General features: G+C 37.9%; 2 protein-coding genes across 2 annotated transcripts in view; one reads left to right on the forward strand and one right to left on the reverse strand.

Annotated features, from left to right (window-relative positions):
• LOC103464625 (myosin heavy chain, fast skeletal muscle-like) overlaps positions 1-3,762 on the reverse strand; it is a 13,326-nt gene extending 9,564 nt beyond the window's left edge. Inside the window, exons 1-16 of the mRNA XM_008408846.2 lie at positions 3,696-3,762; positions 3,539-3,576; positions 3,234-3,444; positions 2,986-3,129; positions 2,590-2,746; positions 2,416-2,443; positions 2,216-2,327; positions 2,033-2,125; positions 1,724-1,787; positions 1,545-1,643; positions 1,361-1,464; positions 1,094-1,232; positions 700-818; positions 471-620; positions 224-394; positions 3-125 (exon numbers count right to left, since the gene is read on the reverse strand). Of these exons, the coding sequence (XP_008407068.1) occupies positions 3-125; positions 224-394; positions 471-620; positions 700-818; positions 1,094-1,232; positions 1,361-1,464; positions 1,545-1,643; positions 1,724-1,787; positions 2,033-2,125; positions 2,216-2,327; positions 2,416-2,443; positions 2,590-2,746; positions 2,986-3,129; positions 3,234-3,437 (1,707 nt within the window). The 5' untranslated portion in view covers positions 3,438-3,444; positions 3,539-3,576; positions 3,696-3,762. The remainder of the gene's footprint in view (positions 1-2; positions 126-223; positions 395-470; positions 621-699; positions 819-1,093; positions 1,233-1,360; positions 1,465-1,544; positions 1,644-1,723; positions 1,788-2,032; positions 2,126-2,215; positions 2,328-2,415; positions 2,444-2,589; positions 2,747-2,985; positions 3,130-3,233; positions 3,445-3,538; positions 3,577-3,695) is intronic.
• A 6,292-nt stretch (positions 3,763-10,054) lies between these two features.
• The window catches only part of myhb (myosin, heavy chain b), a 12,180-nt gene continuing 11,674 nt past the window's right edge, over positions 10,055-10,560 (forward strand). The window contains exons 1-2 of the mRNA XM_017304801.1: positions 10,055-10,108; positions 10,287-10,497. Coding sequence (XP_017160290.1) covers positions 10,294-10,497 — 204 coding nt within the window. The 5' untranslated portion in view covers positions 10,055-10,108; positions 10,287-10,293. The remainder of the gene's footprint in view (positions 10,109-10,286; positions 10,498-10,560) is intronic.

Here is a 10,560-nt window from a genome sequence, read left to right on the forward strand (position 1 = left end):
GGTTTTGGTTTCTGGAAGGGAGCACTTTTTCCCACATGTTGGTCATACAGTTTGCTCTTGAAGGTCATGTCTGTTGCCTTGGGAACAATACACTCCTCTTCAAGGATGGAGAAGATGCCCATTGGCTGTCAAGATGGCAAATAAAATAACCACAGTCAAGCAATGTAAAGGTATCTGAATGATTCCCTGTGTTGGTCAGTATGTGTCTGAGCTTGTTGCTGACCTTCTCAATGAGCTCAATGCACGCAGCCAAGTCCATGCCAAAGTCAATGAACTCCCATTCAATTCCCTCCTTCTTGTACTCTTCTTGCTCCAGGACGAACATGTGATGGTTGAAGAACTGTTGCAGTTTTTCATTGGTGAAGTTGATGCACAGCTGTTCCAAGCTGTTGAACTGTTGGAAGACAGACTCTTTTAGATGTTTACCATGCTGGTTCACTGATTTAAAGGTTAATCCCAATATTACTGACATCAAAGATTTCAAAACCAGCGATGTCCAAGACACCGATGAAGTAGTTCCTTGGCTGCYTGGTGTCCAACATCTCGTTGATTCTGACGACCATCCACAAGAACATCTTCTCATAGACAGACTTGCAGAGAGCACTCACTGCATTGTTGACCTGAAGATGGAAAGACATGCTGTAGTTTAAAAAAATTCTGTCAATCAATTTAACCTCATAAACTCAAATTGTCTGTTACCTGTGGCACAGTTTGACCTTTGACCACCATTTCATTTCCAACCTTCACTCGGGGGTAACACAAAGCTTTGAGCATGTCAGCAGAGTTCAGGCCCATGAGGTAAGCGATTTTATCGGCCACTGATAAAAACATAAATACAAGAGCAATTACAACATTGCAAATTACAACACTATTATGAAATCCATTTATCTGGCATGTGATTTTATATTTCTTTTCTTTTACAAGGCCACCAGAGCAAGTGGGGATCTTACACTGTTTTAAGAATGCAATAAGACTTAGATGAAATGCAACATTTTCTGATTTGCTTCACAGTTCTTTTAACATTTCCTCAAAAAAAACAGTGGGACCAAATTATTTTTATTATATTAATGTTTTCATGATTCAGGCTTCTTACCCTCAGTGCCATCAGGTTCAGCCTGCTCTTCCCGCTGCTTCTGCTTGAACTTCATGTTTCCATGATGCATCACAGCTCCTGTTAGCTTGTAAATGTTAGCTTTCTCTTCTGCAGTGAAACCCAGGATGTCGATGGCAGTCTGAAGAGTTGGTATACAAAAACATAGATCTATCATTAATTTGTCATACTTTAGATTTAAACAAGCTTGTTTGCCGAGTGTGGTGTCAGCCACTCCAGAAATGGTGCTTCTAATCACATTTTACTCACATCAGTGGCGATGAATTCTTCAATGTCATTGATACTCTTGACAGTGATTTCTCCCTGACTTATCATGGGAAAGTCATATGGGTTGGTGGTGATGAGGAGACCCTCTGAAAAAAAAACTCTTCTATTTTAGTATCCAGACTCTAGTGAATCATTACTTTGCATACTGTGAGGCGATATTTCTTACCGATTAGCTCAGGTTTGTGGCCTGTTGCGAGCTGGTAGAAGATGTGATAACTTCTCTCAGCAGACAGCTGGAATGTCACACGAGATTTCTCCAGCAGATCTGAGAACAAGACAGAAATGGTTTTACAGTTTGTCCTTTTATAAAATCTTATGGCAGGTTTTGAAATCTAAAACACGTACATGTTTCGATATCAGCTGAAGCCAGCTTTCCAGTTGTTCCAAAATGGATTCTGATGAATTTACCCTAAATAAGCACAGAGGCATTAGTGTTGGTTTTATATATTTATACATATATACACACCTTAAAATTTATTTAAATCATATTGATATGTGATGTGGATCATACTATGCACTTACAGCAAACTGCATGCCGTCCAAAACTAAAATATTAGCAATCATATTAGCTTTTTAAAAGAGCAAGCAGACATTACATTCTTGCACTAGTTTAAAAGAAAACCTTCTTAAGCTGGGAAAACTTTGGAGACTTACAAAGCGAGATGAGTTGTCATTTCTCACTGTCTTGGCATTACCATAGGCCTCCAGCAGGGGGTTGGCTGCAATGATTTGATCTTCCAGCGATCCCTTTAAACAAAGTTACAAAAAACATATTTGTATTCTGTCATTCATGTCTTCAGCGGTATGAGATATATATACAAGACTTTTCCTGCTCACCTGCATTTTTCCAGGAATTGGCTCCGACTTCTTTCCACCAGCTACTGCGATTGTCGCAAAGTACTGGATGACACGTTTGGTGTTCACAGTCTTTCCTGCACCAGATTCTCCACTGGTTTGAAGATACACAGCTTAATTAGAGAAGTACTGATGCAATTAATGTCAGTAATACCTTATATCTGATAATATGTGGCACTTACGTAATCAGGATTGACTGATTCTCACGGTCTGTTGGAAAAATGCAAAGCCATACAACTCAATATTAAATTACAGTATCATATACTGTTGCCTTAAGGAAGTAAAGTTCTTAAAAGTTGAGTTTGTCCATACAATCCCAATTTTGGACAGAGTGGAGATAAAAAGATGACAGATACCTTGGAGCATGAACTGATAGGCGTTATCAGAGATGGAGAAGATGTGGGGAGGAGCCTCAATTCTCTTCTTCCCTCTGTATCCTGCAACAACCATTGCATCGTACACTGGMAGCCACTTGTAGGGGTTCACAGTGACGCAGAACAACCCGGAGTAGGTCTGTGTAAGACAGTGAGACGTCAAACAAATTTAAATGGATGCCCAAGTTAACATCTCTAAGTTGGTCCATAAGCTTCTCCTTGTTAACCAATTGAAATGATTAAGTAGTCGCATGAAATCTGTTTGAAATAACATGAGCAATAAGTATCTTTTGCCCCAATAAGGATTAAGTTATGAACTGCTAGGGGTATAACAAAAAGGGCTACAAATATTTAGCTCAATTCATAAAATGGACTTACGTAGATCATCCATGCTGCATATCGCTCTTTGAGGTTATACAGCACAGAGGGCTCACTGAGGTGGGTCATCATGGCCATGTCCTCAATCTTGTCGAATTTTGGTGGGTTCATTGGAAAGATTTCATCCTCCTTTACAGTGATGCTCTACAACAAAACAGCAGAGCATGTGAGTAAAGTTCTAGTTTCCAATAAACATCGAACAGATAGATATATCATGTTCCATCATGTGTACTTATATGTCCACCTACCTTTCCACCTTTAACTTCTACCGTGGCTTTGCCACCCTCCTTCTTCACTAGTTTACCCTTCAAATACATCTCAGCAGGCTCTGTTACAAAGTATGCTGTTTTGGCATCAAAGGGAGTGTTCTGAGCCTCAATTCTCTCCCTTTCTGGTTTCCGGAGGTATACGGCCGCTGGGCCAAAACACTCCATCTCCGAATCCCCACTCATGGTTTCACTGTAAAAACAAGTAAAATCAAAACATCATTCCTTTAAAAAGTACTTGGCTTTAGCTTTTTCTGGCATTTTGACATGGAATGTTTGGAATTTACCTTGTTTGTTTTTCAGTGATGCACTTGGTGTGTGGATACTAAGAAAGGTTAGAAAGCATATAAGGAAAAAACTCAAACTCATGAGACTATCAAGAGTTTGCATATGTAAAATAAATTTAAAGCACAAATAACTTCAAAAGTATGATCGAAGACTCACCTTTTCTGGAAGCCAGTCAGTCCTGAACTTCAGAGTGAACTGGGAGCTTCTGTTTTATACTGAAATCTCTGGCGGTCAGGGAGGAACAGCCCTCCTTTTAGGGTCACTTATCCTTCTCCAGATACATGATCTCAGATGTCCTCTACATCTCTCCATCACCAGTGGTGTTACCCTATCCGATGTAATGCCAAAACAATTATTAACTGAAACCCCAGATCGTAAATAAGTAAGTCAGTAAACTTTATTTATACAGCATCTTTACACAAAGTGCTTTACAAAATATAAGATATAAAAACACAGAAGATAAATCAAAAGGAGAGATAAAACAGAACACATGTGATATTAAATAAAATAAAACAGATTGAAAGCCAATCTGAACAAATGTGTCTTCAGCTGCTAGTATCAAGAGTATCAAGGCACAGTCTGGGGGTACAGCCATAAAGGCTTTATCCCCTCTGGTCTTAGAATGAGTTCATGGCACCATTAACAGCCTTTGACTGGAAAATCTCAGGCAGGGAGGAGAGGATTAGGGCTCTCCATACTTAACCTAGCAGCAACTGAGACTGGGAGGAAGCCTGTGCATCTCTTTAGACCTTTACTTAGTGTTCCAAGAAGAAATTATTCGTAAACCCTGCGTTGCTGAGATAAAGATTTTTAAAATAAAGGAATATAACATTATTACCATTACTTTTAACATACGCAGATACTATATATTCCATCTTCACATGAATAATTCTTTCCGCAACCGAATCTTTGGCAGTGACTCTGTTCAAAGCAGCTCTTAAGCCCAGGGATGAGGAGTTTACTTAAAGCTATTTTAAGATCCCATTATGGTGCATTATACTTGGATAAGATCTGCCATGTTATAAAGCAGTTCTCCAGAGGTATGATTAGGTTGCAACAAAATATAACATTTGATATGTTTGGCCTTCTTTTACAGTCTTATTAGGACCTAAAGCAAATATAGCTTCTCACAGACAAATGTCCAAGCTCTTACTACCGCAATGGCCGACAAATGCTTAGAACGCCGCTGTTAATTACATGTGAGATAGTGTTCAGCATCTTGTTACATCAGTCCTGCTCTGGGAAGGTCCATATTCTTTTATACATTTATTGTAATTTAGTCATCAGCCCATTTGGTTCAGTTGAACTGGGTTCTGAATCCGGGTAAGTACACTCCATCGCAAGATGGTTGCTGTGTTTGCTTCTCTGTAGCTTAGATCCTAAATGAGTATAGTGAATGCAGTTACATTGTGCTATATTGTGACACTGATGATTGGTCTTTTTTATGGTTTGAAATTTGGAATAAGACAAAACAAAAAAACATTCATGTGTATTTGTTACACTAGTACAATAATGTCAGTCATACTAAGCAACCCCTTTCATTGCTGCAGTTTCAAATGTGAACATCCAGTAAAGGATATTTATCCAGTTTATCCAGTTCTGTAAACTGATTAAATGTGCAGTTGTGAAATCTAAAAGAATTGGGAAGGACAGACTGTAGACTACTTAGATGAAGAAATTCAACAAATTAACTGTTTATAATGAACCACCTGTTGGCTTCTGGTCAATGTTGTCAACACATCTGAGAGGCAAATACTGTTTTTAAATTCTTGAGGAATGATTATTCCCTTGTGTGTGATAAATAATACATCTCTGAGAACGTGTCATCAACACTTTCTGCTGTGCATGCACATTTGTTTTGATCAAAGTTAAAATAGTAAGCAACTAGGGAAAGGAAGGATAAAACTGGGTGTGGTTTATGACTTGCATTTTTTACTGCAAACAAATTGAAGATCAGGTAAGTTGTGTATGTTTAGGCCTTGTCTGTTTTTTCTTAAGCTCTAGTTGCCAAGTTTGATATGATTGCCGTTTGTAAAGTTACAAAGTCAAAGAAAGTCAAGAATTAACTGCATTATTGTTATTTAGACAGTCATAACAGAAAAAATATGGGAGTTCATTTTTCAGTCATATTTTAATCATGTTATTTATTCATTTATACATGTCACAGTTTTAAACTAAATATTTAATTAGCAAGCTATATATTTTTGTTTATTCCAAATATTTAGTTAGCAAGCTAAAAAAATATGGCTTTGAAAAATGTATTTCCATTTTTTCCATTTCTCTTATGATGGGCTAGATAACAATAATACAATTATTGCTGTCAATACTTGACTGTGTAACTTTACAAACTGCATGCTATAGTTATTGCACTTATGCAGGCATGTTGGTATTTATTGCAGATTGGTTGTTTTGCATCATGAATCTCCTGTGTTTTTGTAAGGAGTGTTCATGTTCTCCCATCGGGTCCAGTTGTCTCTGGGCCTTTCCGACTAATGGGCGTTTGCTTTCATGGCTAGTTTGTCCTGTATGTCTGTGTGTTGTGAAGGACTTCCCACCTATCCAAAGAGGGTGTCCCTCCTCTAGCCCAACGACTGCTAAAAATAGACAGCAGCCCCCCACAACAACCCAGCAGGGACAAGTGAGTACAGACAATGGATGGATGGATTCCTGATGCCATGACATGTCAAATAACTAGGGCGATGTATTTATATATACATACATGTTTTATTGACTTCTTTTATAAAGTTTGATTGTTTCTTGCCATTAAAATCAGGAATGTAAAGATACAGTCCTGCAGGCCTCCCTAAACTAGTCGTCAAACCTCTGCACCTGTATGCGAGTGGGAACTTTTGCACTCGACTGTTGGAGCTGCTTGTTTTTGAGAAGCAATTTTCTTTTTTTGCATTACTTGTTAAGCCTCCTATACATATCTTATCGTTAGGGTGGATACCACCCCCCCAAAAAAACGCAATACCTGGAGAGACTGTGGCTTCCCCCTTGGAGTCACACAACATAGCTTCTAGGTTAATTGGTTTCTCTAAATTGTTCTTGTGATTGATTGCAAGTATGTGCATGCTTATTTGTCATGTGAATCTGTGTGTTGCCTTTTGATAGGCTGGTGACAACCTTGCATAGTAGGCTGGCACAAATGTGGACGGATATTCCCCTAGAGAATAAATGCATTATATTGCCAAAATATCCAGTTATCTGCAGTCACATGCTACTGTGTCATTCAAATCTTAATCCAAGAGGAGCAAAGTGATGAAAATGTATCTTTTGCAATTTTTCCAGAAACACATTTACATTGATGTTGAAGGTCTGACTCACATTCTCCAGTCTAATTCATCCTAAGTATGTTATTTTGGATGAAGTCATGACTCTGTGAAAGATAATCAAGTTTTTCCACACCAAATGTTCATACACATGTTTTTATGGAGCCTGTTTTGTAGTCTACGGTCACAGATTTTAACAGATTTTATTTTTCTGAATGACGCTTTCCATTTGAAGCAAAAAATAGTTATTGGTCATCACTGGAATATCTGAGGGATTTTCATTAGGTGCATCTTACACACTTCAATTCGTATCTTGCATCTCTTTTTTGTTGAAGATTTATACTTAGCTTGTGCTTAATGATGTTTCCTTCCATTCATTCATCCAGCCATCCATGGTAATGTTAATGGTTAAAAAAGTTTGTATTTTTCTCCTGCTTTTATCAGTTACTGCTTTTTTGTGAAACAACATTATAAAATTCATTAAAACAAAGTTTTTAACCTCTCATTTTTGCAGGGCTTCCTCTTTTCTCTGCCTGAGGTGCTTATTATTTTCACCATGCTGCACTTCCTGTGGAATTGAAAAATTAGGAAGCATGAGTGAATTGTTATAAACAGCTTACAAATGGCAGGACGAATGTGCAATACCATATTCCAGAAGCATCATGGATTCTCCACAGAGTTCTTCTGCGCTGTGACCAAAGCATGGTGGGATCATTAAAAGGTTCCTTCCTAAATCAACAAAAAGAAAAATCATTACATCTCCAAAACAAGGCTGTTGAGACAGATAATTTAATATTCAGTGTTGGCAACAGGTCGTGATACCGTGTAATGTTAATAATGAGGATGGTGGTGACGAAGATAATGATAGAGAGGCTGGTAACATAAGCAGCACATTTGCACCTCTGCAACTTGAGGCTCCCTCTGGTGTTTATAAGGAGCCAGTGACCCCAGCCGTCGACATGGCTAAGCACTCACACGTGATAGTAGTTAACACCAGCAGGGTCTGACAGCACATGAACTTAATGTGGTGGTGCAGAGAAATGTCCAAACAGAAACAAATTTAAGAACAGCAAACACAACATGCAAAGTTTGTTGTGTCGTAAAAGCTAATTTGTGAACTTCCTAAGAATCTAAAAATAGTTTTAGTCTTACGATAAAGATGAACTTCATCCACTAGGTGATGCCATTAGCTTTTAAAAGGAAACTTCTCACCATCTCTAATCATATTTATCGTATACAAGACATGCAAGTAACCAGATATATATTCAAACTCACAAATGGTCTGGACAGATGCTACCTTTACGTGGAGGTCTCCGCCTATATTCAGGCACAGATTTTAAAAGCATGCATTAGAAGATATAATTTACAAAGTTGTAAAAAAAACAAAAAAAACACACAGGTTTGTTTGAAAGTTGCTAAAATAAAAAGATAAATATGTTCAGAAGCCAGTCAGGACTGTGACTCAGAACCTGGCTCTAAAGTTCCACAAGTTAAAAACACACATAAATGTTGAAAAGATTTGGTAAACGTTTCATCTTCTTTAGATACAATTCAAATTGTTCAAACATGCAACTTTAAGGTAATTTTCATATCCATGTGCATCTCCACCTCTTCAAGTCTTCACTTCACATCCCAAACCTCCAATACTATAGAAAGTAAAACAATAAATACAGATTACAGACATAATTTTCTAACAAATAAGCCTTAAATGCACCAAAAAGTACTTACAAATTTGAAAAACAATGCTGCTTTTTGTGTAAGTGTATATCCGTGCTCTTTGTTGCCACTCAATAGACTGGAATGTTACTCAGTACTCACCTTGGTTTGTTATCCTGATCCCAGCTGTTGCTCTTTGGCAAACACAGAAGTGGACACACCTACATAAAACACAATATGTCCCTTGAGCATGTGGTATTTTCCTTGAGCATCCACACAACCTAGGTGCTATATTTGAAATCTGTCCTTATAAGACAGAAGACTTCAATCCTGGCATCATGTCATTTATCTTCACTAAATACAGAGGTCTATTATATCTTCTAGGTAACCACTTTAGAATTTTTTTCATTTTAACAATGTAACTTGATCATCTTTCCAGGCAAACAGTGCCTTCAAGCTCCTTAACCCACACTTACAAAACTTGCCACCTATGTCGGAGGTCTCTGGCAAAAAAAAGTTGGTTTTTAGTAGATTCTTTGTCAAGCAAAACAAACAAGAGATTAATGTTTTCAACATGTTTTGATACAAACATCTGTCATTGTGGGGTCATTTATAAAATCACAAGGAAGAATAGCAGTAACCCATCCCTCTCCTGCTCTACATTTAGCAATTGTCTCAGCCTCCCTTGTGTATCCCTTGAGAAGAAGAATAAGAGCAGCTGTTGGCACTGTTGTGTAAAGTAATCCCTTTGGCAATCCCTACTTTTCTTCAAAGCCCAGTGGCACTCATTTTATTTTTTAATCATTTCTGACCTGTAAGGACTCTGAAACTTGATATTGATGACTTTTTAAAGCCTTACAGAAAAATAGCAGAGGACAGCTTTTGTGCCAGAGGGCACTGAAAAGATGCTTTAGTCACACCTTTGGCATTTCTGCAACTTCTGATTCAACTTCACATGACTTTAACCAACATCTGTAACTATTCATATACATGGTTTGGCACAGAAAGAGTAAACTTGCACATTGCATGATATACAACCTAAATAAGCGCACTGATTTAAAAAATGTTTTGATTTTCTCACCGCATTTCTTGACAAGAGTCAGAGGAAACAAAACAACTTGAATCAGATGTGTGATTTATCGGGATTTCTAAGGAATCCCACAGGCAAAAACAAAATGTATTCTCTCTTTTATTGGGGCGTTTATGGAGATCTATCTATTGTCTGGGATGAATGGCATGCAACAACCATAAACCCTTTTGGCACAATAGAGACAGGCACTTCTTCAAAAGTGTAACGACAGGCGACATGACCAAATACAGCGACCAACATGTGACAGGCTCCCATCAGGCAATATAAAAGGAGCAGCAAACAGGACCCTTGAGAGCCTCTCTGCAAAGGTAAGTTACTAAAGATATTATTACATTATTTAATAACAAATCTTACTTGAAAAATGGTACAATTTATATAAAAGCTTTGGTCAATTAAATTTTGTTCAGCCAATTTGTCACCACTTCTTATTTTAAAAGTAAATACTACAAACTCAACAAGTAGCATCAATAAATATAATTCATCTGTCTTGTTTTTAGACCTGTGTTTTAACATCTTCTACAACAGTTTCTGCTCAACTGGTGTGCTGCAAGGTATGAAGCTAAGATTTACACATTTTGACCACTTGTGTGACCCTTAAATTTTTAATTATGGTGAGATAAATTGTTTAATATATACGTACGTATACATTTCTTTATTTTTGGAGGAGTAGATTCATTTTTATTAAATGTATTTCCCTGGACATGTTTTTGGGGTTATATGTTTTTACAGCGGAACCATGAGTGGGGATGCGGAGATGGAGTGTTTTGGCAAGGCGGCCATATACCTCCGCAAGCCAGAAAGAGAGCGTATTGAAGCTCAGAACACTCCCTTTGATGCCAAATCAGCATACTTTGTGACTGAGCCCTCTGAGATGTACTTGAAGGGGAAACTGGTAAAGAGAGAGGGTGGCAAAGCCACCGTGGAGACTCTTACTGGGAAGGTGAGGATGCAGCACTGGAGATAAAAAAAAAAAAACTTCACTTTCCATCCGCTTGTCTGATAT

The sequence above is a fragment of the Poecilia reticulata genome, linkage group LG5 (genome assembly GCF_000633615.1).
Source record: "Poecilia reticulata strain Guanapo linkage group LG5, Guppy_female_1.0+MT, whole genome shotgun sequence".
In the NCBI taxonomy this organism is placed as follows: domain Eukaryota; kingdom Metazoa; phylum Chordata; class Actinopteri; order Cyprinodontiformes; family Poeciliidae; genus Poecilia; species Poecilia reticulata.